Source organism: Rhinolophus sinicus, chromosome 16 (assembly GCF_057876585.1).
Source record: "Rhinolophus sinicus isolate RSI-liver-muscle chromosome 16, RSI-T2T, whole genome shotgun sequence".
NCBI classification, from domain to species: Eukaryota; Metazoa; Chordata; class Mammalia; order Chiroptera; family Rhinolophidae; genus Rhinolophus; species Rhinolophus sinicus.
Window position 1 is genome coordinate 315,950 of NC_142516.1, and position 25,836 is coordinate 341,785.

The 25,836-nt window shown below is 55.4% G+C and overlaps 1 protein-coding gene across 8 annotated transcripts in view; it reads right to left on the reverse strand.

The window, feature by feature from the left end:
• The window catches only part of EHMT1 (euchromatic histone lysine methyltransferase 1), a 126,765-nt gene that overhangs the window by 43,675 nt on the left and 57,254 nt on the right, over window positions 1-25,836 (reverse strand). For 5 of the 8 annotated variants that reach the window (XR_012496030.2, XM_074331462.2, XM_074331457.2 and 2 more), the window contains exons 3-10: window positions 22,324-22,880; window positions 18,338-18,509; window positions 14,989-15,146; window positions 14,615-14,803; window positions 9,072-9,149; window positions 7,686-7,806; window positions 4,718-4,849; window positions 1,755-1,900 (exon numbers count right to left, since the gene is read on the reverse strand). Coding sequence is in view for 7 of the 8 variants with exons in the window: in XM_074331462.2 (XP_074187563.2) it covers window positions 1,755-1,900; window positions 4,718-4,849; window positions 7,686-7,806; window positions 9,072-9,149; window positions 14,615-14,803; window positions 14,989-15,146; window positions 18,338-18,509; window positions 22,324-22,880 (1,553 nt within the window). In the remaining variant the exon portion in view is untranslated. The remainder of the gene's footprint in view (window positions 1-1,754; window positions 1,901-4,717; window positions 4,850-7,685; window positions 7,807-9,071; window positions 9,150-14,614; window positions 14,804-14,988; window positions 15,147-18,337; window positions 18,510-22,323; window positions 22,881-25,836) is intronic. The other 3 variants (XM_074331463.2, XM_074331458.2, XM_074331460.2) reach the window with 2 other exon arrangements.

A 25,836-nucleotide genomic window follows, 5' to 3' on the forward strand; every position in this document is an offset into this window, starting at 1 on the left:
AACCTCAGAAGGTGAGAAAGAACAAATCCACCACCTGAACGGCTGGGAAACAGAGAAAGCTCAAATATGCACCCTGTGCATCCTTTGTGACACGTGCCACAGCAGGTGAGAAGACAAGTCTCCTTAGTAAATGAATGATAAATGACAGCCTCTCACCAGGAACTCACACAGGCAGCAAGAGCCAACAGCAGCTACCGTCAGAAAGGACCAGCCAGACAACACGCGCCCGCCCTGGCCCACAGGCCCCTGCAGCCTCCAAGGGGGTGGAGTGCAGCCTGGCCGTCGCCATGTGTACAGGGCCCTCAGCCTCAGACCGTGAGGCCCCATGGCCGCGCTGTCCACAGACAAGAGGGCACCATGCCCGGCTCCTTGCGGCCCCGGCCCCTTGCGGCCCCGTCCCTGCGCCAATGTCGGGGGTGCCCCCGAGTGCTCAACTTGCACAGACTCACTGAGTCAAACACGTGTCTTGTGCTGGTTTCCGGATCTGCTCATCTTACAACAAAAAAGTTCATAACACGCGGACACAGGAAAGATCCTGCAACCCTGAGATGCTGAAGGAAGCGGGGAGGGGAGGGAGAGAGGCACGGTAGGGAAGGGAAGAAGGGAGAGAGAGAGGGAAGGAGGGAAGGAAAGGGGAACAAAACCAAGCCTCCGCAAGTCGGGAGGGCACGAACACATTACTCTGAAAAATGACAGACACTGCAGCAGCTTTCTGTCCTGCTGCCCAGTCTCACGCGTCTCAGGAGCCCCAAACAGCCTGGCACATGAGGCACCCTGAGCCACACAAGGCCAGTGGCAGCCAGAACACACAGAGCTACTTCTAAAGAGGTGATGGATTCAGGCAGGAGTGACCGAGGACAGTGACGCTGCAGGGTAAAGGCTGAGGAGGAAGGGCAAGCGGTGGCACACAAACACCAAATCACCTTGGCATTGCCCGACGTGGTGTAGGGTGTGCTCACAGCACCCCAAACACGTGCCAAGATTAAATCAAAATCAAATGAAACTACTCAAGTCCTCAGACCTGCTGTCAGGCTACAGGTTGTGGGAAACTGACTTAAGAGGAAAGAAGCCGCCAGCCGAATGCAGGCTCAGCGACAGCGCTCATGGGTCCTGTTCCCTGAGCAAGTCAGCAGTTTGGACAGGAACAGTGGCAGGGAGTGTTTTGAGCTCAGAGACGTACCAAGACGACACAGCAAAGAGCAGAACTGGGAAAACGGGGCGAGGACACGTGTGACTATGGGGTGGCACGACGTGGGACATGGCCCCGCTACACCTGGCACAGGACAAACACACCATGGAGTGGTGGTGGGGTCCGCCTTCCAAGGCTCGCTCACCACCGAGGCCAGGCTGGGACGGGGAGCCACAGTGCTGGCGGCAGAGGACGGAAGGTGGGTGTGCCCGTTCAGTGTGCACAGGGTCTGTGGAGGAGCTGTATGTGGCGGGACGCGTGGCAAATGAAATCAGCGCCTCAGGCCAGCTCTGGCGTCTCGACCCGCGCGCGTCTGAACTGACAGCGAGCCAGAAAGGGCTCTGAGAGCTCAGCACCCAGCAGCAGCACTGCTCGGGCCATCCTGCCCAGGTCCGCAGCAGCTGCCTCTGGAAAATGCCAGTCGTGTGCGGCCTTTCCCGTCCCGTCACCGCGCTGCTGGGCCCGGCTTGCCTGGCTGGGCGTGAGCTCGGGGCCCCTGGCCAAGCGACAGTGCTCAGCGCACTGGCACAGGTCCTGCTGCTGGGAGCAATCGCGAGCTGCTTACTTCGTGGTCCACACTCTCTGTGGCCATGCACTGGTTGTTGGCCAGAGTGGTGATCTCTCGGCTTTTCGGGGTCTCCATCCGGCAGCTGCAGAGGGGCACTTCCTGGAGGCCGTCCGTCTCCACCGCGTCAGGACCATTGGCCAGGCCTAGAGTCACACAGACACGCGTGAGCATCAGCACGGCAGTGCACACACCCAGACGGGCTCTCACCACACCCAGTGACACAACCCCCATCTGGAAAGGGCAGTCGGAAAGCGACAACTCCAGTCACTGCAGAAACCTCCGGTGCCTGGACCACAAGATGATGGTGGGACAGGAAGGGGCGCCCCTCCAGCTGAGACCTCACCACCCCAGGCCCGACACCCTGCTTACCCGATCCCAGGGGCCAGCACAGAAGTTCACAGACACTGCGCTTCCAAAAGCTCCTCCCAACCCTTGGTTGTCACACAAAAGCAGCACTCACCATGTAGTGACACCTGTTTTGCTCACTGGCTTTTAGAGTGTCAGCCCCCAAAACCAACATTCAGTTGCATCTGGAAGGGCTTCACAGTGGTTTACTTCCTATCTACAATTCCCACCGACTACAACCGTGCAATGGCCCATTGTTAGGCTGAAGGACAGGCGAGTCGGGAAACGAGGGTACTGATCAGACCTGACGAAGCTGCAGTCACGCCCCTTGTCCCCATCTCACTGTGACCTCGCCAGGACGGGTGGATCCGGGGAAAAGGCCTGCAGCCCTCACCCCAAGCCCGCCTCACAGGTGGGGATGCAGGCCAGAGACCAGCAAGTCCCCACAATCCAACCAGCAGCTACAGGGACGGCTGCTCCCAAAAGAAGGCGCGTCTCAAGTTCTCTCTCGTGGAGCAGTCAAGGTAGCAACAGGGCGCCCCGTTTCCAGCACTCAGCACCGCTCCTTGTTAAGAGGAATGAACTCGTGTCTGCACATCCAGAAACAGACCCAGGCTGGGTGGGAGGCTACGCGCCCCCTGCCTCCTGCCGGTGAATAACCTGAGGCCAGTCACAGACAGCACACAGGTCGGTCAGTCCACAGCGACTGCAAGAGCCCGCTGCCTGCACAGCAGCAAAACAGGTAGGCAACCCCACATCATGCTGTTGTCAATGCCCAGCGCAGCCGAGCCTCTGGGGGACCCACAGCCCAGAGATGGACGCCTTTCCTTTGTAAAAGCAGGAAAATGGTGACTTATCCTACAAGTTTAAATCTGCGAGGGCCTCTGGTATGGCCCTGCTCGGGACCATGACTGTGAAACAAGAAGGACCCACACTGCGCAGAGATATGTTCGGGCCACCCTGGCCGAGAAGGCCGGGGAGGCGAGGGGGCTCCAGGTCCGTGGACTGCATCTCGCACACACTTGCAGAACATGGCCCCAAGTCTGCTGACCCTGGGGTGTCCCTAGCTGCAGCAGCTGCAGCCACCAGAGGGGTCAGATGGTTCCCGCGAAGCCCGGCAGAGTGTCTGCCAAGCTCTGCCTCTGCCCCACCCGCAGCTCCGCACCCCCTGCTGGGGTCCCACCACTCAGCCTCAAGGCACAGGCTGAGAGTGGGGATAAGATGCGGACAGACCAACAGTGACCGCTGACCTGGGGACCAACATGCTCCAGGCTCCAGCACACCCCACGCCTGTCACCACGCTCTGGCCCTGTCACAGATGCACAGCACCAGGGTCTGAGGAGCCTGGCTACAGCCGAGCCAGGAGACTGTGCAGGATGCTGACGGTCCCAACCCACGCGCAGCCGACACGTCCACTGGTGCTGCAAGCCCAGGGAAACCAACTTTGGTAATCAGCCTGCAAAGCGTCTGAACCACAGGAAGGACGCCTCGGCCCGCTGTCTGGCTTCTCCACATCAGCTCTCACCATTGCTATCCCGATTCAGGCCATGTGTGGGCCTTTACAGGTCTTTTCTGGTGACTGGGGCCACTTTCTCTGACCAGAGATAGAGCGTGAGGTTTAAGGGCAGGCCGCCCTGAACACCGTCTCCCCCTGCCCCCAAGGCCGCCATGTCCCGAGTGGCAGGACATTCCACTGCTCCCTGTAGCTGTCTCCCTTTGGCCCCTGGGGCACTGCGGACGATGCGATCTGACAGAAGAAAATAGGATTTCCTGCTCACATATGAATTTGTAACTTCCTGAGACAAATTCAAAAACAGGTTTAGGAAAACCCAGCAGACAGCCTGACACCTGATCTGGAGAGAAGGCAGGTGACTCTGCTGAGGAGTTCTTGAAACTGGAGAGGACACTGCTCCACTTGGTCAGAAGAAAAAAACTAGTCGGCTCCCCGTTCACTAAGCCTGCAATTTATGTCTTAGGCTAGAGACGTGATTTCCCAAATTAAAGACGAGATCAAAATTCCTCTAATGTTCAAAACGTGGAAAAGCTGGTTGTTTGTCCTTTAAATAATGACTGGTTAAACCCCTACAGTGGTCGGACCCCACAGCTGCAAACCCACTGGGGAGTACGGAACTGTGGGCGGCTCAGCACAGCTTCTCCACATTGCATTTCAAGTGCGTTTCTCAAACAGGAAGCTATTAGCTACTCTGCTCTGATAAAAAGCCCACAGAGAGGAAGCGTGAGCGCTGGCCGAGCTACGGGGCACCTGTGGCTGCGATGCCCAAGGGCAGTTCTGCGTGGACACAGCGCCCACTGCAGGCCGAGCCCAGCACCTGTCAGCTCCACTCGAGCCAGCAGACGCGCTCGGCCAACCACGAGACTCCTGCATCTTTCCACATCACGCACCCACATATTTGTGAAGCTCGGCCGGGTGGGGGGCCTTTCCACAGGCAACTGTGCGTGAAAATGTGCCCAACAGGCGGGCAGGGGGTGGCGCACACCCTGCAGACCCAGTCCTGCCCGTGGGGTTGGCTAGTCTAGCCACAGAGGGTACCCTCACTCGGAGGCTGTGGTGAGACGAGTGCCGCCTCAGGGGCAGGTGAGCGCATGACGCTCACCTTCCACTTGCGAGGGCGGCGTCCCCTTGACACGCAGGTCCAAGGAGTCCAGACAAACCTCCATGTAGGCCGTGGTGTCTCCTGCTGCCGCCTGCTCTGCGCTTCCTGAAGACGACGCGTATGCTTCAGAACCTGCAAACAAAGGGCAGGCCAGTGACACTGTAGGGCCGCGCCCACGCCCAGGTGCTGCACAGCGTCACCAGGCCTGGCCTCCTCCCCGCCACCCCCGGCAGCATCGTGTCACAGCCTGGTGCCATTCTGTTGGTTCCCCCACATCCAAGGGCACTCGTGGGGGCGAGGGGTCCGTATCAAGAAAAACAAAGGCAAAGAAGTGCAAAATCCTCCTCTGAACTATTGGCTAGATGAAAGCCGACTGAATACTCGCGACAAAAGGCACAAAAGCTATGGGTACATTCTGCAACGATCACTTCCAAAACAAAGCACAGAACTCTGGCTCGCAGGTTGTAGACCAGCCAATGAGCAGGAGCTGAAGAAGCAAGAGGCCCACACATGCAAGCCACGGGCTCTGGCCAGCCTCAGACACCTGGGACCAGGTACAGGGACATACGTGTCCACTGCTACAAGAGCTGGTTTATCACGTGGGTGGCTCATCAGAAGACAACACATTCTGAACATGCCCAGGAGCAGGCGTGTGTGTCCATAAAGGGCCTGTGAGGCGGGTCCTGGGATGGATGGATGGATGGATGGATGGTGGATGGATGGATGGTGGACGGATGGATGGATGGATGGATGGATGGATGGATGGATGGTTGGTGGATGGATGGTGGTTGGATGGATGATGGATGGATGGATGGATGGATGGATGGTAGATGGATGGATGGATGGATGGATGGATGGATGGTGGATGGATGGATAGATGGATGGTGGATGGATGGATGATGGATGGATGGATGGTGGATGGATGAATGGTGAATGGTGGATGGTGGGTGGCTGGATGGATGGATGGATGGGTGGTGGATGGATGGATGATGGATTATTGATGATAGATGGATGGTTGGATAGATGGAAAGATGGATGGTGGATGGATGGATGGATGGATGGATGGATGGATGGATGGTGGATGGATGGTGGATGGATGGATGGATGGTGGTTGGATGGATGATGGATGGATGGATGGATGGATGGATGGTAGATGGATGGATGGATGGATGGATGGATGGATGGATGGATGGTGGATGGATGGACAGATGGATGGTGGATGGATGGATGATGGATGGATGGATGGTGGATGGATGAATGGTGAATGGTGGATGGTGGGTGGATGGATGGATGGATGGATGGGTGGTGGATGGATGGATGATGGATTATTGATGATAGATGGATGGTTGGATAGATGGAAAGATGGATGGTGGATAGATGGATGGATGGGTGGATGATGGATGGATGGATGGTAGATGGATGGATGGATGGATGGATGGATGGATGGATGGATGGATGAAAAAAAGAAAGAAACAGACTAGCAAGTCCAGAAACAGCCCACACACTGTCTTCAAAGGTTCATAAGTGTGAAGCAGAGAAAGTCTTTTTGGCTGGTGTTGCTGGAACAACTGGACATCCATGTGAAAATGTGAGCGGACCCCACCTCACACCACACACAGAAACTAACTCAAATGGATCAGGAGAGACCCATATATGAAGGGCTTATACTGTAAAACTTCCAAAAGAAAAAATAGGACAAAATTTTTGTGACCTGAGTTAGTCAAAGCTTTCTGAGATCACAAATAGCGTGAATTTTAGAAAAAAATAGTATTAAGTTAGACTGCAACAAAATTTTATGAACTTTACTAGGTGAACATATTTGCAAAACATGTATCTGACAAAGAGACTTGTATCCACAACACTGAAAGAACCCGTGCAACTCAGGGGAAAGCGCACAATCTGATTTAAACAGCAAAAGACAGAAACACTTTCCCAAGGAAGCCAGGAAAGGCGAGGTGTGAGGCTCACTGTTCGTCAGGCAGCTCACAGTGGCAGACAGCATGACGCCCTGCTCACCACAGCCTGGCCGCAGGGGCTGTGGGGCTCTCTGTGCGCTGCAGGACGGATGCGGACGAGCCGGGGATCAGTCTCCCGAGCTAAGAAGCTAGACACACAGCATATGCCTCAGCCACCCCGCTCCTAAATATTTGCCCAAGATAACGAAAGCATCTGTTCAGTCAAGACTTGTACACAAATGTCCGCAGCAGTTTTACCGCTGAGACCCCTCCACACTGGAAAGAGCCACTGCCCGTGCCCATGAGCACGTTGTGACAGCCCCAGCTGGGCGTCCTTCCCGCCTCCTATCCGTGGGTCTGACCACGTGGATGACTGTTAGGCACAAAGCAGCCCGAGAAAGGGCAGCTGCCCGATGGTCCTGTCACACCAAAGCCCACACCACGCTCCCTGCCATCTATGGGGAGAAAGCTCATAGATGCCTGGGGACAGGGAGGGCTGGCAGGGGCACAGCTGCAGCTGGAGGGCATGCCGACAGGAGAGTGCTGGAGGTCTCACCATCATACACCGTGTCCAAAGTCACCTGCTGAGCACTTCACCAAATGCCAAGTCCTCTGAAACAAAGCTGCCGAAGTGGCACTGGTCCCTAGGCCTCCCGGCTCTGTGGGCCACGTGCTTCCCTGTGGTCCCTGAATGAAATTACTTCTGGAGCAGGGGATCCAACTCAAGGGCCGAAAGCTGCCCACATAGGACTCTGAGAGCGCACACAGGCCACAGATGCCATCACAAAGGGAAGGTGACAAAGGACCCCCATCAACTCAACGGGCCACAAGGAAGCCCGTGTCACAGGAGGTTTGCCGGGAGAAAGCCGCTTTAGGGTCAGCTATCTCTAACAAAGTGATTCTAAACACTTTTCCTTTTTTTTTTTTTTTTTTAACAGTGGAGCCCTCTTTCCAAATGAAACCCTGCAGAGAACCCGCCCACAAGGCGGCCCCAGCGTGGCCAGCGCGCTCACCCAGCAGGCCGCTCGGCTTCTTTCTGTTTCTCCGCCTCCTCTTCCTGGCCGGCTTGACCCAGGGGCTGTCAGGCTTCCCTTTCCTCCTGAGGAACTTCTTCTTGATGCTGGACTCAGAGCTCTGAGAACCAAAGGGGCAGGAAGAGAAGCGTGGGCGTGGGCGCTGCAGGACGCCGAGGCTGGAAGCTCCGCTCTCTTGCGAAGTGAAATACCTGCCGCATCTCCATTCTGCAGCTACAAGACTAATTTCACTTCCGACACTTTTCTGGGTCACACTCTTAACGAGACCAGGCTTTTCCCCAAACATCACTCTAAGGTCAGTTATTTTACAGGTAAAAAACAAGGGGGTAGAGCAAAAAAATTAAAGTGGAATGTATAAGTCTTCTCTGAGTTTGGCGTAAAAAGAATAAACGAGCAAGTCCTACCCAGGAACTGAACAAGCTCAGGGAGAGAACCCACTTTTATCACAGGCATCCTTTCGTTTTGCTCATGAGAAAAGGACAGCTAGTGCCCCAGGTGGGTTCAGACTCCGGCCAAATCCTGCACCGGAGAGCTAGGGAAGGTTGGACTCACTCCTGATGTTTCAAGACTGCCTGAGAACGTTTCTGAATTCCAGCTGTAGAAAGGGCACCTCGCTGGCCCAAATGCCACAGACGCACGGCGTGAACCCCAGCACTTTCTAACCCATCTCACATGAGGACGTCCCACTTCTTTTAACAGGAAAGACATCTAAGGCGGACACACACCCCAGGGCGGGGCACCAGCCTCTCCAACAACCGCCCTGGTGCCCGAGCCCTGCCCACAGGGAGCATCCCCCCACCCAGCACGCCACACCGTCGGGCTTGTCCCCGGATTCCCTTCATGCCCTGTACCCAAAGCTCACTGCTACTTGGGTCCACTGCCCCCGACAGTCCCTCGTGTCACCCACCCACCCGACAAGCTTCACCAATGACCATGTTCTACGTTTTAAGAGCCTCTCTCAGTCCACGAGACACCGAATTCTCTGAGCTCGGAGGCTCCTTCCCGGTCTTACCCCGGCTTGTCCTGGCGGGTGCTTGCTGGCCTGGAACCTGGCCTCACCCTCTGGCCCCGCCCCCACGCCATCTGCATTGGCTGCCCCTGGTAACACGGGGGGACTGCATTCCCGTCCCATGTGACAGCCAGCCTACCAAAAGGAGCTGCAGGTTCTACCTGACACCTCCAGTCCCTCCTTGTCTAAGAGTAAGCGGCAGAGTCACCACCGCTTTCCATGCTGCCAACTGCCGCCCCGTCCGACCATCACCCGGACCCATGGCCTCGTGCTGGGGGATGTGACCCCTCTGCCTGCCATCACAAACTAAGGCACAGCGAGAGCCAGGAGTGAGGGGCCGCAGCGCTGCCGCTTACCAGGTCCGACTCGTCGCCGTCCTCCTCCTCCTCCCCGGTGCCGGCTGACTCCTGCTCCTCTTCAGACTCGCCGTCCATCTGAGCGGCCGCAACACGCCACAAAGGAAACAGAGACCACTGAGACCTCCGATCAGAACACATTTCCCAAACGCTGGCGATGCACATGGGATCCCCCTGCCCCGGCCCTGAAAGAGCCTGTACCATGTTTCCACCTCGACCTGGAAGTACAGACTGACTCCCCAACCTGACGTGACACGAAGGTGGCTCCCCAGAGGTCACCAATGGCCAGCGGTCACCAACGGCCAGAGGTCACCAATGACCAGAGGTCGCCAATGGCCAGAGTGCCATGCTGGTGGAGTGCCTGGTGAATTTTGTATGTGGCAGAAATCAATTAAAAAGTCACAAAACACACATGGGAAAAACACTTCAGAGGCTACAAAATAATATAAAATGCAAAACCTACCCCAATCCCCAAGAGCCGAGCGCGGGCCTGGGGTCAAACGCGGGTGCAGCTCACGCTCATCCAGCCGCTGCCGCGGCCCCAGGCCTGAGCACGGGGCACGCCCCAGTCTGCACAGATCACAGATGCCGGGCACACACGCAGATTTGTGGGTGCTTTCTTCTAAGTAACAATACACTTTGGGGCCCTTCCCACACCAGAGTAGTACAGGCACCATCTTTGTTTACTGCTGTATTCACTTTTCTATCCACAGAGGTGAATATATTTTCAGTACAAGAGACGCAAAACCACAGGCAAGCACACACTTGGCCCTTCGCATCCCCTCCGAGGTGGGCCCGCGTCCTGTGAGGCTGCCTGCGGTGACTTGGGCATGCCCTGCTCCATCAGCAGCTTCCCACTGCGGCTGTGTTCCAGACAAGCAAGGGCCTCTAGGACAGGCTGCACAGGACACCAGCGCCCCGAGGCACCACCAGGACGCAGCCCCAGGACGGAAGGCACGAGATGGCCCTGACGTCACCGCACTTCCCCACTTCTCCCACCACATCTCACGTGGCCTCATCCTGAGTCCGTATTTCCACTGGGTCTCTGCTTTCTGAGTGATTTGCGGAAGCTCCACACACAGGAGAGTAATGTTTCGTTCCAAGTGTTTTCCTCATCAAGTTCTTTAATAAGCTTTGCTTCTGGTGTTTCTCATCGCACAGAGCTTTGGAGGTTGCATCTAGACCAATCAGACGTGTCCATCTTCCCTTCGTGGATTCTGGGTTTGCGTCTTGCACTAAAGGGCCTTCCTCCTTTCAGATCAGAAAAATTGTTTCCAACATTTTCTTGACACTCAATCTTCAGGAATTTACTTTTTAAATAACAGCTTTACCGAGACCAAATCCATCTACCCTAAAATTCATCCCTTTAAAGTGTAGAGTTGGGTAGTTTTCGGTATATTGAGTTGTGCATCCATCCCCCCGCCCACTTCCGGAATGGAGCGCCATTTGCTACATGCCATCTTTTCCCCCCAAAAGACCAGTCAGTTGTTCAACATTTACTGGAAAGTTCATGCGCCCCTGAGCCCATCCTTAGTACAAACTGCATCTTTACATTGGAACAGTCACACACACACACAGACCCCACACCCCCACACACAAGCCCCTATTTCGGTTACTCTCCAGGTTCGCTACTGCTGTCTTCCCCTGTTCTGCTGTCAGCTGTCCCACAGAGTCCTGCAAGGACTTTGATGAGAGCTGTTGCTGAATTTATGGATAATGTGGAGGATAAAACAACGAATATTTTCATTGAGACAAAGAATGGGTCTTTCCATGACTGTGTCTTTTTCTTGAACCTCTTTCAGCAAAGTTCTACAGTTTTTCTCTTGTAGACAACAGACGTTTCTTGTTAAATGTATTGCTAAGTACTCTGGTGGCAGCCAAGAATTCGTTTTTTGTACTGTTACAATAATTAAATCCTACTTCACAGCTTCTAGGTGTGGACGCCATGGTCGTGTTTCTCAGGGTCCTTTTGTAAAGATCCACACTGACATCTGCTTCAAGACGACCCACGTGCTGGACAACGGACCTAGCCAAGTATCGATGACTGCTCACTATTTCTGGATGTCTGCGTTTCTTGACATTTTCTATTTAGAAGTTAAAACTGCAGGCCGTGATCGAGGTGCACGGCTGTCGTGACCAGGACACAGTGGTTTTACGTCTTGATCACGTCTACGTTCAGTTCACTAATAACTAATAACACGTTGTCAGCTGATGTTCTTACGCTTTTTTAGACAGATGATTATATTCTCAGCAAACTCTCCTCCTCGTCCTTTAAATATTAATGTTTCCTCCTGGTTCTCATCCTAGGACGCCGGAGTGTTCGTGCTGGGAAGACAGTGGCCATCGCTCCCCCTCTGTCACTGATATTAAAATGCTTTAAAATTTCCACCATGAAGTAGAATAACCTTTTTCGTAGGATTCTGGCATCTTTAGTCAGCTTTATTTAACATGTTATCTTTAAATTACATTGGGTAGTTTTTCACTTTAAAACGATTGAGCAATAAAACTACCAATTAAAATAGGCAGGTTAACAAGTTCGTTAACTCCTGTTTTTCTGAAACGCCTATGAAGTGACTGTAAAGGTAACTTTATCAAGCGTCGCTTACTAACTGCACAGACGACAGCTGCCAGGAACAAGGTGCAAGTGGAGACCCAAGGACACTGGAAAGAGAGGGACAAGAGCCGCCGTAACTGCTCGGACGCTGAACGGGGAGATCACACAGGCAGGCGGAGCAAAGGCGAGCAGGAGACCCTGACCCGGCAGGACAGGACCCTGGTCACCGGCCAGGACGTGAGTGTCCAGCACCCCAAACCACGCAGCACCCAACTGCCTGCCACGTGACCAGTCCTCAACTGGCTTCCGATCCAAACGACAAGGCAAGGATGCCGGTCACACTGGTGACAGGGCGGCCACAGTAGGAGAAGAAACTTACGACGCTGGCAACACACAACAGTTCTGACCCCACAGCCCCGAGAGGGTCTCAGAGAACCAAGACCACTTTAAAACTACTGTTACATAACAATGAAAACAAACTAACAATTTACGTAAATCCACATACGTAAGCACTGAGTAAAATAAGCCACACTCAGAAAAGGAACGCACCCTGCAGACTCCGTTTACACAAAGAACCAAAACAGAGAAGACGACCACAGACAGCAGGCAGGTGCACGGGGCAGGCGGTGACACTGCAGCCGGTGCGGCCAATCTGTGATCGCGAGCGACTGTCCTCCGCGTAGGTAGGTGCCATCAGGAAGCGCCCCGAGTGCAGCAGCTCTGAGCTGTGTCCCCGCGTGCGCCTCAGTGGCAGATGCTCCCAGCCTTCCTCGGCCGTTCTCACATGGTCTGAGCATCGGTGAGTCCTGTCAACAGCTGGTGAAGGACCAGCTCTTCTGGATCCAGCCCCGTCCTCACCCCCTCACCTCCACACCCGCTGTGCAACCCGCGCAGGGTGGCCTGGGCCGGGCCTGGGGTCTCTGGGCAGGCCCTCACTTACTGGCCAGCCTCAGTAGGCCGCTCCTGCCATCTGATTGTGTTTCCCACTGTCTTCCCGATTCTGCTTTTGTTTCTTGGTTCTTTTGTTAGCTTGACATCCATTTGATTTTTGCCTTTGTATCACTTCTAGAGTTCTTCCGCGTTATTCACTGTCTAGATTCTCTCCGGAAGACAACAACCTCGATGAAAACAAAGAATCTACAAATGGACGCGAACGCCTAAGCCACATGGTAGGTGACAAACGTGGCATTTAAATCAGCAGGGAAAACGTCCATCAATGTGCTGGCGACACACACGGCTGTGCGTCTGAGGGAAGCCACGGACCCTGACCTCATGTTTTGTTTAAAAAGCTTTGAGACAGAATTTATATATCATAACATTCACCCATTCTGCGCGTATCTACTCACATGTTTTATCACCACATAAATTCTATATGAATCAAGTATTTCTACACACAAGTGAAACGCATCAAGTAGTACAAGACAGTTTACATCCATTTGCTCAGAATCACCGGTGAGAAAGGCTGCTTGTCGCAGTCAGAACACAGCCAGGAACCATCATGCGACAGACCAGCGCCAGGGGTCCTAGGCCAGGCTGGACGACGAGCATCCGGGGAACCCAGCACGGCCAACGTTGCCGCGACCGACCAAGTCTATTCACGCAAAGGTTCTGAGACTCTGTCGCTGCAGAAAAGTGGGCGAAGGACACTGAGTGGGTCCCCCCAGAGTGGGAGCCCGTGAGCAGTGGGTCAGCCCACCCAGAGCCGCAGCCAAACAATGCGGCTGCAGCAGCACAGGCTGCTGGGGCGGACGGAGGCCAAGGCTGGGGGTGGCTGACAGGGAGCTGTGCGCTTCAGACGCACACGGCTCACTGCCACGAGCACGCTCACAGGGCGGCGCGGGTGCGAAGCCGCGGGGTGCACGGTGGGCCTGCGCGCTGCCGGGGTGGGCAAGGGGAGTGCGGCCACACAGTGAGTAGGAGAGGGCGCTGCATGGGCGGGGCTGTGGGGCCAGGGGGCCGGGTGGGGCGCAGGGGCTCCCACAACTGCCGTTTAGATCGTCCCCCAGGGAATTAGGGTGCTGTGCGTTTCCTCCCAACACTTCTCTGTATGAACGGAAAAACACTAATAAATGAAATTGTAAAACAAACAAATAATTTTAAAGTTCCCTTTAAACCTATAATGTTAGCATTTCCACCAATTTACTGTTGAATAATTACCTAAGAGCTATGGCAACGTCGTAAAATTCACCCCAAAACCTGCGAAAGGAGAAGAACGGGCATTAATTGGCTAAAGATGGGTCTGAAACGTGACCTGGAGGACACGGGGACGCAGAGTGCAGCACAGGGACAAACCGCAGGTCCCTCGGCCGGACTGCCGTGGTCACCGTGCTCGCCTGAACCTGCCTGCCTACATGAGCTTCAGGGGAACTCACCAGCTGGGACAGACAAGACGAGACTTTTGTCAGCGTCTGAGACGGGGATGGTAAAGTCACAGCTGTCTGTGTCGCTCCCCAACGGCCCCTAACTTAGTCCTGTCAGAACTGAAAGAACATAACGCAGCCCGAGCACCACGGTCTGTGCAGAATCATACCCATCCATGGCCCTGAAGACCCTGGCCCAGTGCTGAGCCCCAGGCCACCTGCAGGCAGGGCCTGGCTGGCAGGGGCCACAGCACTGCCACCTCCCAGAGCTTGTCCTCGGGCGGGCACGGACGAAGCGCCCAGGACGAGGACACACCAGGCGTTCACAGACCGCAGGCAGCCAGCAGCCCTGCAGCTCAGAGCCCCTGTGCCTGTGCCTGCACAGCGTGCTTGGCACTGAAAGGCTGAGGCCAGGGACGCGGTCACACCCGATGATTCCGACCAGCAGAGCCTGAAGCGGCTGGGAAGCTACTTCAGTGAACGCGGTGCAGGACGACAAACACTTCTCTGACGCACACAAAACAATTGCAAACCCGAGAGAAAACAGACAACAGTGCCAGTCACAAGAGGAGGGTCCGGGAGGCCCGGGCGCCCTGGGCTGCAGCGTCCGGCTCCACGCGGAGGCCTACCTTGTGGGCGGGGCCTGCCCCTGACGCGCTGTCCGTCAGCGTCCTGCTGTCCTCAGGGGGGAAGGCGACAGCCTGCTCGGCCCCCGGGTCCTCGTCCTCGTCCGGCTCCTCTGAGTCATCGTCCTCCGAGTCCACGTCCAGGCTCTCGCCGTTCACGTGAAGGGCGCTGTCGCCCAGCTCCTTCTCGCCCTGGAACAGGCCAGCGTTCAGCGTCAGCACAGCTGCGGCCGCGCACCGGGCAGGGCGCGCAGGGCCTCGGGGGAGGCGCGCTGGAGCCGCGGCCCCAAGCGACCCAGGTCGCCCACCGCGTGCAGCGCTCAGGGCCAGGGTCCGGCACAGGCACGGCTCTGACACGGAGCAGCGAGCGCCCTTACCTTGGAGCCCGCCGTGGAGTGAGTCATACTCTTAAACATCTCAATCACCGTCCTCTGTTTTAACACTTTGGTCTTTTTCTTAGGAACCAGGCTATAGGTCCCCATTCTTCGTTTTTTCTTCCGAGATACTGCAGCTGCTAAAACAAAAGGCAAGGAAGCTAAAAAAAAAAAGTCAAAAGGGGACAAGAAAGGAAAAGAAATGCCACTCAAATGTTTTTCAAAGGCAGGTGACCGTTTACAAGATTATCAGCACAACACACAGTGGTGGCGGTTCCTACTGGTCAGAAACGGCCTGGGCTGTTTGTTTTCTTCACAAAACTGCATGTGCAGATGCAGGCAGGGACCTGCCACCAGAGAAGGAGAAGCCACACACCATCAGAAGCAGGAGCCCCGCCTGGACCACTATGGGGGGACAGCAAGGGTCACGGGCAGGGTGTCTTCCCCATGAGTGAATCACACGTCTCTAGACGTGTCCACTGCGAAAGCCACGCAGCAGTGCCCACAGCGACTCGTCCCACCCTGCCCCTTACTCAGCTGTCCCAGAACCAAGGGGGGTGAGAACCCTGCAGCGACTGGAAGTCCGCAGGGCCAGTGGGGGACCGAGTGGGTCCGAACCCTCCTGATGCAGCAGCTGCAGGCTGATTGCTTTGCAGAATGATGCTCTCTACAGTACTTTATTTTATTTTATTTTTTTACAAGTTCAAGGCTTTCAAAAAAGTCTGAGAACTGTGACTCTAACACAGAGGAACTCTACTAAAGGCTGAAGCAGTACCTTTTCTCTAGTTCTACAAAACGGAGGAAAAGAAAGCTGGAAGGGCCGGCCGCCAAGACTGCGTGGTTTGTGCGACGTGGAAGAGAGCTGGTGGGCCTCCGCCTGGGGACAGCCGCCACGCGGTCCTGCAGCACGGCGGTCACCTCAAAGATACAAGCTAGGGCAGGTGTGCCAGCACGGGGCACGACCCTGCGTGACCTCACGAGGGACAGCAGCATGTCCCCTGTAACATGCGGGACACCCTGCGGTGCCCAAGCTGGACAGGACAGGACCTTCCAGAACCATACCCACGGCGACCTGCAGTCTTAAGTCCCAGAGGTGACCCCTGTGCCGGCTCCACCCCTCTCACGGGAAGACCCCAACCCTGGGCAGAGAAGAGGGGTTTGCAGAACAAAGCCGACAGGCTGTCCCCTTCCAGGTCTGCAAGAACTCTGTCACAAAGGCCTGTGTCCACAAGGGCCACACTGAGCAGACTCTCTGTGTCCACACGATGCTGCCAGGCGCACAAGCAACGCTCTAATGAGGCGAGGTGGCCGTGAGGTTGCCCCCTCTGTGGGTGACACCTGCAGGCACAGAAATAGTGACTTCTGCGCCCTCCGGGGCTGCAGCGCGAGGAGCGGCCGGCACTGGGCGAGCGTCTGTAACAGACCGGTCAGCTAACTGGGAGCTGTTTAATACTGCCCCAGACTAACATGCTAATTAGCCCCATTTCCAACTGACTGAGAAGGAAGCTGAGGAAGGACTCACGGTGGGAAACTGCGAAACCCACTGAGCATCTTTCTGGAAAACTCAGATTAAAGAGATGATGAAACGATAAAGGAAAAACAGGAAATATCTTAACACTCTAACAGAAATGCTGACTTCTGACACTGCTTGCCAATCCTTACCAATTTCATGGTTTTGCAAAGTGCCAGACGTAGCTGTTTGAAACAGGTAATAATGAGTCAAAATAGCCAAACAGCGGGGTCGGGGCAACCGAATGAGCCCGTTCCCTAACTCCCACGCTCTGACAGGCACAACAGGGCACCCTTCCAGGGCAGCAGCCAATCGCAGGACTAGCCGGGGGTAGGACAAGCCGGCCAGTCATCACAAAGCCCTACGGCCACATCAGAGCACTCAGGAGCCAGCCTGAAGGGACAAACCTGGGACAGTGTGATAGTGATGTGAGGAAATAGCACCCAGACACGCAAGTAAGGATCCACGTACTGAAAAGCAAATAAATAAATGGATGGGAAGGTGAAGCACTTCGTTCTGGTAGAAACCCCTCCAATAAACAGCGGGAACGAGGGGGTCAGCCCCCCACTCCCCACGGTGCTCAGGCCGGCAGGCGACCTCAGATGTTGAGCCACCTGAACCGCCGGGCAGGATGTGAGGAGAAGCAGGGCAAGTGCAGAGCCCCAAGTCTGCCCTCCCAAGACACAGACTGACCACCATTTGGGAAACGGTAACTGCATGAGAGTGAGGGCCCTTCAGACTATGGTGTGACAGGTATGTGCTCGGGGTGGCAACAAACAGCACCACCACACCCAAGGAAATGCAGTGAGGACACACACCCCTCGGGGACACTCCACAACCTGACCCTGACCCAGGGAAATAGCAGTAACCCACACAAAGAACATTCCAGATTAAGAAGACTAAGAAGGCACCACCAAGTGGCTGTCGCCCTGGCTGGATCCTACAACTGAAATGCTGCCCTGTGCTGGGAGGGCTTTAACGGGGCGACCAGCAGAGCCGAGCACGGCCCGGGTGGGGGCAGCAGGCCCCGACTGTGGTGCTACTGCAGCCGGCTGAGGGAGCAGCAACGAGGTACTGAGAGGTGAAGGGCCCCCGACACCCGTGGCTTCCTCATGCATCAGAAACGCACGGCTCCACGTGGGGAGAACACACAGCTGTGCACAGATGGTCAGGCTCAGAGAAATTCCCTGCACAACTTCTCACCGTTCTGGAGTGTGAAGTACTCAAAGTCCAGGGGAAGCCGGCATCTGCCAGCTGATGATGCCCACCCAGCCGTCCAGCTGGACAGCCCAGCATGCCCAGTGCCAGGCTGAGTCCGTGCCTCGCAATCATGGCATAACTACCCACACCCCCTGCAAAAGGCTCCCTCCCACAAAAACGAAATGTTCAGGAGCCCAACTTCCGCGACAGAAGCTCGGGGACAATGGGCACCGCTTCCGGGAAAGTGCCAGACAACAGAGCGAGGAGGCTGCTGTCCACACACCCTCAACCCACTGGCCTTGCCACCAGTTCCAAACCCAGTCTCCTCCCCCACAGGAACACGGCAGTGCGGGTTCAGTAAAGACAACCTCCTTCGTCATGGGGCTGACAACCAGCCGAGAAGGCGCGCTAGGGATCCGAGGAGCTTTAGAGCAGACGTCGGACGGCCCTGTGCAGGCTATGGGGGGCCCTGGCCCTGCGACTCCAGCGTCATTACCCCAAGCACACGCACGCCCGTCACACACAATTTTCACCCGTCGCTTACCCCGAACACACACACCGGTCACACGTGACTCTCGCTCAGCAGGTGTGGCTCTATCATACACACTCAGAGGGCACACACAGCCAGGGGGTCCCTCATACCTGTCTGTGACTTTGTGGTGGCCACGTAGCACTGGTTTTGAGGTAGCGACTGGTGCAGGGGTGGGAAAGGGGGTAAGAGCGGCTGTCGTCCAAAGTCAGAAATGGTTTTGCTCATCTCCTCTTTTGGATCCTCGTGGTCTCGAGCGTCTCGGGGATCCTTGCCGGCTGCATGCTTCACAACAAAGACAACGAACAACTATAAGTACGCACAAGCAGATGGCCACTGGCACAGTGTGCCCAAAGTACAGCTCCTGGCCCCACAAGTGCCCGTCGTCCGAGTAGTTACTGAGAGAGGACGACGCTGCGCCTGGCCCCAGGAACCCAGGTCAGCGTGTGAGCCAAGGACGTGTTGACACTTGTACAGTAAAGGAGAGCAGTGACGGCCTGAGGCAACACCTACGTATTCTCAAGCTGGCCCCGCACAGAGAAAGTCTGCCCACCACGCCAGACCCTGCGCTCGGTAATAAACTATTACCGAGTTAAAAACACCCGGGAGGCAGCATCAGAAAGCTCTCCTAAGGTGCCCGCCAGGTGATCACAGCTGGCGGCCCCATGCAAAAGCCCCATGGTGTATGTGCCACATGGCACTGTAACAACTCCCTACTCACGGCGGGGCCCAGCTCATAACTCTGCCTCCATCCCCAGCTTTCCAGGACTCGGGCACCTGCAATACCAACATTGAGCCCGGCCCTGCCTTCAGCCCAGACTGCCCGACCCACCAGCCCCTACAGCCTTGAGATGGTTTTGTCCCAAACCCAATGCGATTCAACCAAGTTTCCTCAGGCACGCAGTAGGTGGAATAAATAGTCAAGTAATATGCATCTTTCAACAAACACGGCTGCAAAAGCTGGGCATCCACACACAAAAGAAGGGAGTTGGACCCTCACTAGATACAAAAACTCAGACTGAATCAAAGACCTAAAACTATAAAACTCTCACAACGGAATGGTGAAAGTTTCATGACATCATACTTGACAATGAACTCGAGTATAAAACCCAAAGCACAGGCAACAAAAAACAAATAAATTGAACTTTTCCAAATTAACAACTTCTGGGGCCAGCCCGGTGGCTCAGGTGGTTGGAGCGCCGCGCTCCTAACGCCGAGGTCGCCAGTTCAATTCCCACATGGGCCAGTGAGCTGCGCCCTCTACAGCTAAGACTGTGAACAACGGCTCTCTCTGGAGCTGGGCTGCCGTGAGCGGCTAGAGGTTGGCATGAGCTGCCCCGGGTTGCTGTGCTGCCATGGGCTACCGTGTGCTGCCAGGAGGAGCCAGTGGCCAGCGTGAGTGGCTGGCAGCCATCGTGAGCAGCCGGCAGCTGGCGAGAGCTGCCATGAGCTGCTGTAAGCGGCTGACCAGCGACCAGCAACCGACTGCCTCAGCCACGGGGAAGCGCAAAGCTCATAACACCAGCCTGGGCCACGGAGCTGTGTCCTACACAACTAGACTGAGAAAAAAACGGCTTGAACCGGAGTGGAGGGGAGGCAGAAGAAAGGGGGAGGGAGCTATCCTCAGGGGGTAAAACTTCACTTTTGCAAAGGAATGTGCAAGGTGATGCGTATAAAAATTATTTTTTAAAAAATTAAAAACTTCTGTGCATCAAAGGACACAAACAATAGAGTAAAAAGGTAGCCCAAGGAATGGGAGAAAATATTTGCAAGTCATATATCTGATAAGGGATTAATATAAAAAATATACAAAGAATTCAACGACTCAACATAACAACCCGATTAAAAAATGAGAAAAGCATCTGAATAGACGTTTCTCCAAAGACCACAAACGGCCAACCAGCACATGTAAAGGTGCTCAACGTCTCTAGTCATCAGGGAAATGCAGATCAAAACCACGCTGAGATACCACCTCAGACCCATTAAAATGGCTACTATAAAAAATTTAAAAAAACACACCAAAAAACAAAATTGTCAATTATACCTCAATTTAAACAAAACAAAAACGTGCTGGCGAGGATGTGGAGAAGAGGGAAGCCTCGTGCACTACTGGGGGGAATGTGAAACGGAGCAGCCGCCGTGGAAGATTATATATGCAGGTTCCTCAAAAAGCTAAAAACAGAACTACCCTGTGACCCAGTGATCCCACTCCTGGGTAGGCACCTAAAGAACTGGAAGCAGGTCTCAGAGGGAGATTTGCACCCACGTCCACAGCAGCCCGGGGGTGGGGTGGGAGCACCCCCAGTGTCCACTGACAGAGGACCGGATACACCAAACGGGGTCCCTCCACACAGTGGAGCGTCACAGCCCTGAAAGGAAGGAGGTCCTGACACCCGCTACCACGTGGATGGACCCTGAGGACACTGTGCTCAGTGAAACGAGCCAGTCCCAGGACAAACCCTGCAGGACCCCCTCACAGGAGGTCCCCAGAGGAGCCAGATTCAGAGACAGGAAGTAGATGGGGGACCAGGGCTGGGGAGGGGTGGGTGTGAGTGTTTAATGGGGACAGAGTGTCAGTTTGGGGAGATGAGAAAGTCCTGGAGATGATGGAGGGCGTGGCCGCACAACGTGAGACTGCACCTAAGGCCACTGAGCTGGCACCGAAACGTGGCTGAGAGTATGATATGTGTCACGTGTTTTACCACACTTTAAAAACAATGCGTCCCCATCTCTGAGTCAGGCCAACATGCCGCTGGGGCCCAGCCTGGGTTCAGCCCATGCAGCTGGGTTCTCACGGCCTCCCCCAGGGGACCCACTCAGCCAGAACTCAGCAGCCCTGTGGGCCTGTCAGGATTGCGTCTGTCCCGCTTGGGGCTGTGGGGCTGTGGGCACGGCCCATCCTGCAGGGCTCTGTGACAGCCCCCCCAACACCCACCAGCAGCCCACCCTAGGCGCGAAGGGCTCTGCTTGAACGTGACTCAGCAGCTCTGTGAAGAGCTTCAGTCTGCCTCCAACACGCCCGGCGATGCCTGTGTCTGAAGGCAGGAAGCAGACACTGCTCCCTTCACGCACAGCACAGCCCCACCCGCCCCAGTCACGGCCCAGTCAGGCACTGCAAAGTCCCAGAGAGAAAGCGGAGTCGCCCCAACATGAGGTGCCCAGTCCAACAGGACAGCAGTTAAGCCAGACAGTAAAAGAACCTTCACTAACGTCTTGGGAAGGACAGGACAAGACACGGCTAAAAGCATGGCTTTCTTAACTGAAAGGGCCAATTGGAGGTCTGAGTATGAAAAAATAGTTGTCAAAACTAAAAATATCAACCTGCGGAATGACCAGCGAGAACATCAGAGCCAGTGAGGAACTAGACGCAGGGAGCAGCCATCCACGCACGTCCCCAGACCCGCAGTCTGTCCCACAGGCCCGTGGGAGGCCTGCAAAGAGGACAGCACGCTGGCCCACGACGCCGGATGATCGGACTGATGTCAGACGCTGCCCAGCGATGCCAGGCCCATGCACTCCCACGGGGGCCTGACCACAAACCTAGACTTCACCCTGCGCCGAGACAACAGGGATCTGGGAGAGCAAACGTGACTGCAGACAGACAGACAGAGAGACGAGCTGCTGGCAGCAAACCCTGAGCGCCCAGTGCGAACTCAGGAAAGGCCACCTGTCCTCAACAAAACCCTGAGCCAGTCGTGGCTGAGTGCGAGGACGAAGGAGACCTGGGCGTGTCTTCAGTGCGGTCCCTTGTCCCCTCCCTTCTGTGACACTTCCTATTACTCATTTCCCAGTGAGACAGGGGAGGGTGGGTGTGAAGCTGGCAGGACACCCGCCAGGCCCAGCGCAGAGGAGGCGCAGTGTCCAGGCAGGCAGGAGCAGCTACAAGACCAAGCCCGGGGAGTGGCCGACAGGGGCCCCCTGCAGTGCCGCTCTTGTCCCGACCCTTCACAGCCCCCAGGCCACCACCAGCCGGGTGACCACTGCTATTCCCTGACCCTTCCCCTTTGTGCAGTCGTCCATCTGCCATCACCACACCCAAAGAGGAGACAGAGGAAACAGCGCGAGCGGCGCGACAGCAGCCCGGCGACGGGCACATTACCAGGCCCAGGGCAGGTTTCGGCATGGTCTTCCGTGCCCTGTGAACCTTGACGTCAGCACCTGGGGCTGGAGGCTTCTTGTCCTCTGCGTCTCTACTCCCATCCCCGGGCTTGGCTGGCACTGTGGCTGGCATCTGAGTAAAAGCACCGGGAGTCCTCCCTCTGCCGGCCGCTGCAGGCAGGGTTTTTGCGGCATGACCAGGCAGAGCAGGTGCCACAGTACTGGGGCCCCGCGAGGGCGGCTCCGGCGGGGCTGCTTTACTCAGCACGAGCCCGTTGCTCCCGACGACAGCGGTCTGCGTGAGGTCGTCAGCGCGGACATGATTTTGCTTCCCCACTTCAGCGTCTCTTTCTGAAATCCCGTTCTCCGCGATCCGGGTGAGTCTATTGGTACCTTCCGGGGGGCTGCCGTGTGCAGTTTCCTGAGTGTGCTCTGCTGAGTTGAGGTGCCTGCTGGCATCGCTCCGCTCACAGGGCCCATTGGCTTCACCATCGGCGGCCACGGGGACCTCTCCTGCCGGCCTGTCGGCGGGGCCTTCATCGGCGGCCATAGAGGGCTCTGCGGACAGAGGAGAAGAGTTAGTGGCTGCACTCACACCACAGCTACAATTTCACATGAAACTGTTGGGAACTGGCGTCTACTTCACGTACAAACATGTACATTCAGATGGACTAAGTATAAAACGCGGTCTTAGACCTTCAGTTTAGTCAGATGGTGAAGTCTGCGGAAGACCAGGTCAGAGAAGGGGAGTCTGCCCTGAGCCCACACAATGGGCTGCTTGTCACCCTGCAGTCCTGCCAAGGGACAGTCTGTAGTCAGAGGCACAAGATAAACCATGGCGCAGGCTGAGGCACCGGCCTGGGCACGGCCGAGAGAGAAAACGAGGCCTCCACAGCAGCTTCACAAAAGTAGTTAGAGGAAACGGGTCCTAAACCCCGAAAGGGCCTTACGCTCATGTGTGCAGCCGGAGCCCCACTCTGAAGCTGTGGTAACACCCTGGCTGACCGGTCGGGGTCGGTCACAAAGAACTGTACTTCCCATCAGGAGACCCACAAGCACGTGTAACCTCAATGACTGCAGCTCTCAGGCCTGGAATACGGCCCAGGGTGCAGATCGCAGTCGAGGCCCCACCAGTCATGGTCCCCCGGCCCCGACTCTACAGGTTCCGCCTCCCACGCTTCGCCAGGCATGGTGTACGCTGTCCCCCCACCCCTAGAGTGAAAGTTGACAAGGCAGGGTTTTGTCTGCCGATCCCCTGCTGCATCCTGAGCATACAAACAGGCCCTGGCACGTGACGCAGTAAGTACTTTCTGAATGAAAACATGATGACTAATTTTGAAAAGCCCACCACAGGTGGGCACTTACTTAGCTTGGAGAAGGTGACAACGCACACAGTGCAGCAAACACGCTCGTTCAGACACATTAAATGAATCCCACCTACGGTCAGAAACAACCTGAGGCCATCCGCTAACAGTGACAAGTGCTAACACAGGGTGGGAGAACTGGCCCTCCAAACGGGACAGGAAGAAATGAGGACCCAGGACTGGAAATGACGGGATGGAACCCGTCCTCTGCACCTCACACAATCGCTCACTTTTAAAGACAGACTGAATTAGCAGCTAAAACACAAGAGCAATACGGCTGAGCTTGAAATCGAGAGAAAACCCACAGGCATTTTTCTACGCCAGCATGAAGTAGAAAGTACAAGAGGGCAAAGAAGACACTGTTCACAAAAGCAGGAGAACTGCAAGGGGTGCAGACTTTTAGCACAGATTCCCCAAAGCCTCCGAGGAGGAGAAAACTTAATTAAAGCATTTCATGATCCACAACAGATGACAAAAACACCAAGATGTCAAGTCACGTCAAATTCAATCTATAAACTCAGTGACGTCCCATGGGTGTCAGCGGGGCACCGAGCAGCGCCACAGGCCTCTTCTGAAGTCAGGCAGAAACAGCGGCAAAGGCACCGGCACAGGCTCCCGACGGTCAGGCCAGGCGGTGGCCGCGGACGCCGGCTGCAGCGGGACCAGCCCCAGTCCAGCCCTGCAGGTCTGACCCTGGGAACTCAGGCGGGACCCGCACGTCCGGCCTCCGAAACCTCTGCTGCTGCTGCACGTGCGCACTTCAGCTGAGGAGCCTCACCCTGGACGGCCTGCAAACCTCGCAGTGAACACGGGAACACGCAGGGAAACAGACTTACGGCCTAGACACAGGGAGAAGTTTGGGGATACACCAAAGGCATAACTCGCAACGGTAACAGGAAAAAGACGAATCTGATTACAAAGTGTGACGTAAGCAGAAAGGTACTGGGTTTTCTGACCCTGGCTCCTGACACAGAGTTGCTAAACGCCTCGCAATTTCCTGGGTGACAGGAGTATCTTTTGCTCTAATGAGGAGACTCTGCGTGGCTCCTGGAAGCGGCTGGTCACCAGCAAGTGTCAGCCACAATCAGAAGCTTAGAACATTCAGCCCAGCACCCACATCCGGAGAGAGGGATGAGCTGGAAACTGAGTTACTAACCTATCCTAGCAGGCCTACATGATGAAGCCTCGGTGAATCCCTTGAGCCACGGGCTCAGAGAGCATCCAGACTGGGGGCACATCCATGCAGGGAGAGTGTGGGGTGTAGGGTGTGGACGCCCGTGCCCCGCCCTCTACCCCTGGCCCTGTGCATCTCCTCCATCTGCCTGTTAGTTGTAGCCTTTATAATGAACAGGTAACAATAAGTAAAGTGTTTCCCTGAGTTCTGAGTGTTCCAGCAAATTACCAAACCTGAACAGGGGTCCCGGGGAACCTCCAGTTTGCAGCCAGTTGGTCAGAAGTCCTGGGGACCTTTGGCTTGTGGCTGCCCTCTGAAGTGGGGGCAGTCTTGCAGAACTGAGCCCTGAGCGTGTGGCATCTGACACCATCTCCAGGGAGGTAGTGTCGGAAGGCAAATGAACTGGAGGGCAGGAGCTGGCGTCTCAGAGAAGTGGAGAACTGCTGAGTGGGGGAGCCCATACGCTGTGCAGAAGTGCTGTGAGAGCATGAGTAAAGAAGGTTCTTACACCTGGAATTCCAGCGTCTGTATCCCACAGTATTCTGAAATTCCGCTCAGTGCAATCGATCAAGCAAGAAAAAGGAACAAGAGGCTCAGAAAGCAGCGGCGTAATCTATTCCTAGCTGACAGGACCCTGTCTGTACAAAGCCAGAGTAACCAGTATGGAAGCTACCCGAAGCAATGACTGAATTTGGAAAGATTAATTATAAAAAGGAACTTGATCTAAACCTCATCAGACCTTACATAAAAATTAACTCAAAATAAAAAAGAAACGTAGATAAAAGATCTAAAACTAGGAAACATTTAGAAAAAAATACAAAAAACCTTCGGGATCGGGATCTAGGCCACTTGTCTTACCTTTTACACCAAAAGCACAAAAATCCCTAAAAGCAAAACTGATAAAGTTGCACTTCCTCAAGCCAACAACTTCTAAACCGCCCAGCCACAAATGTAACCCACGAGGAGACCCCACACC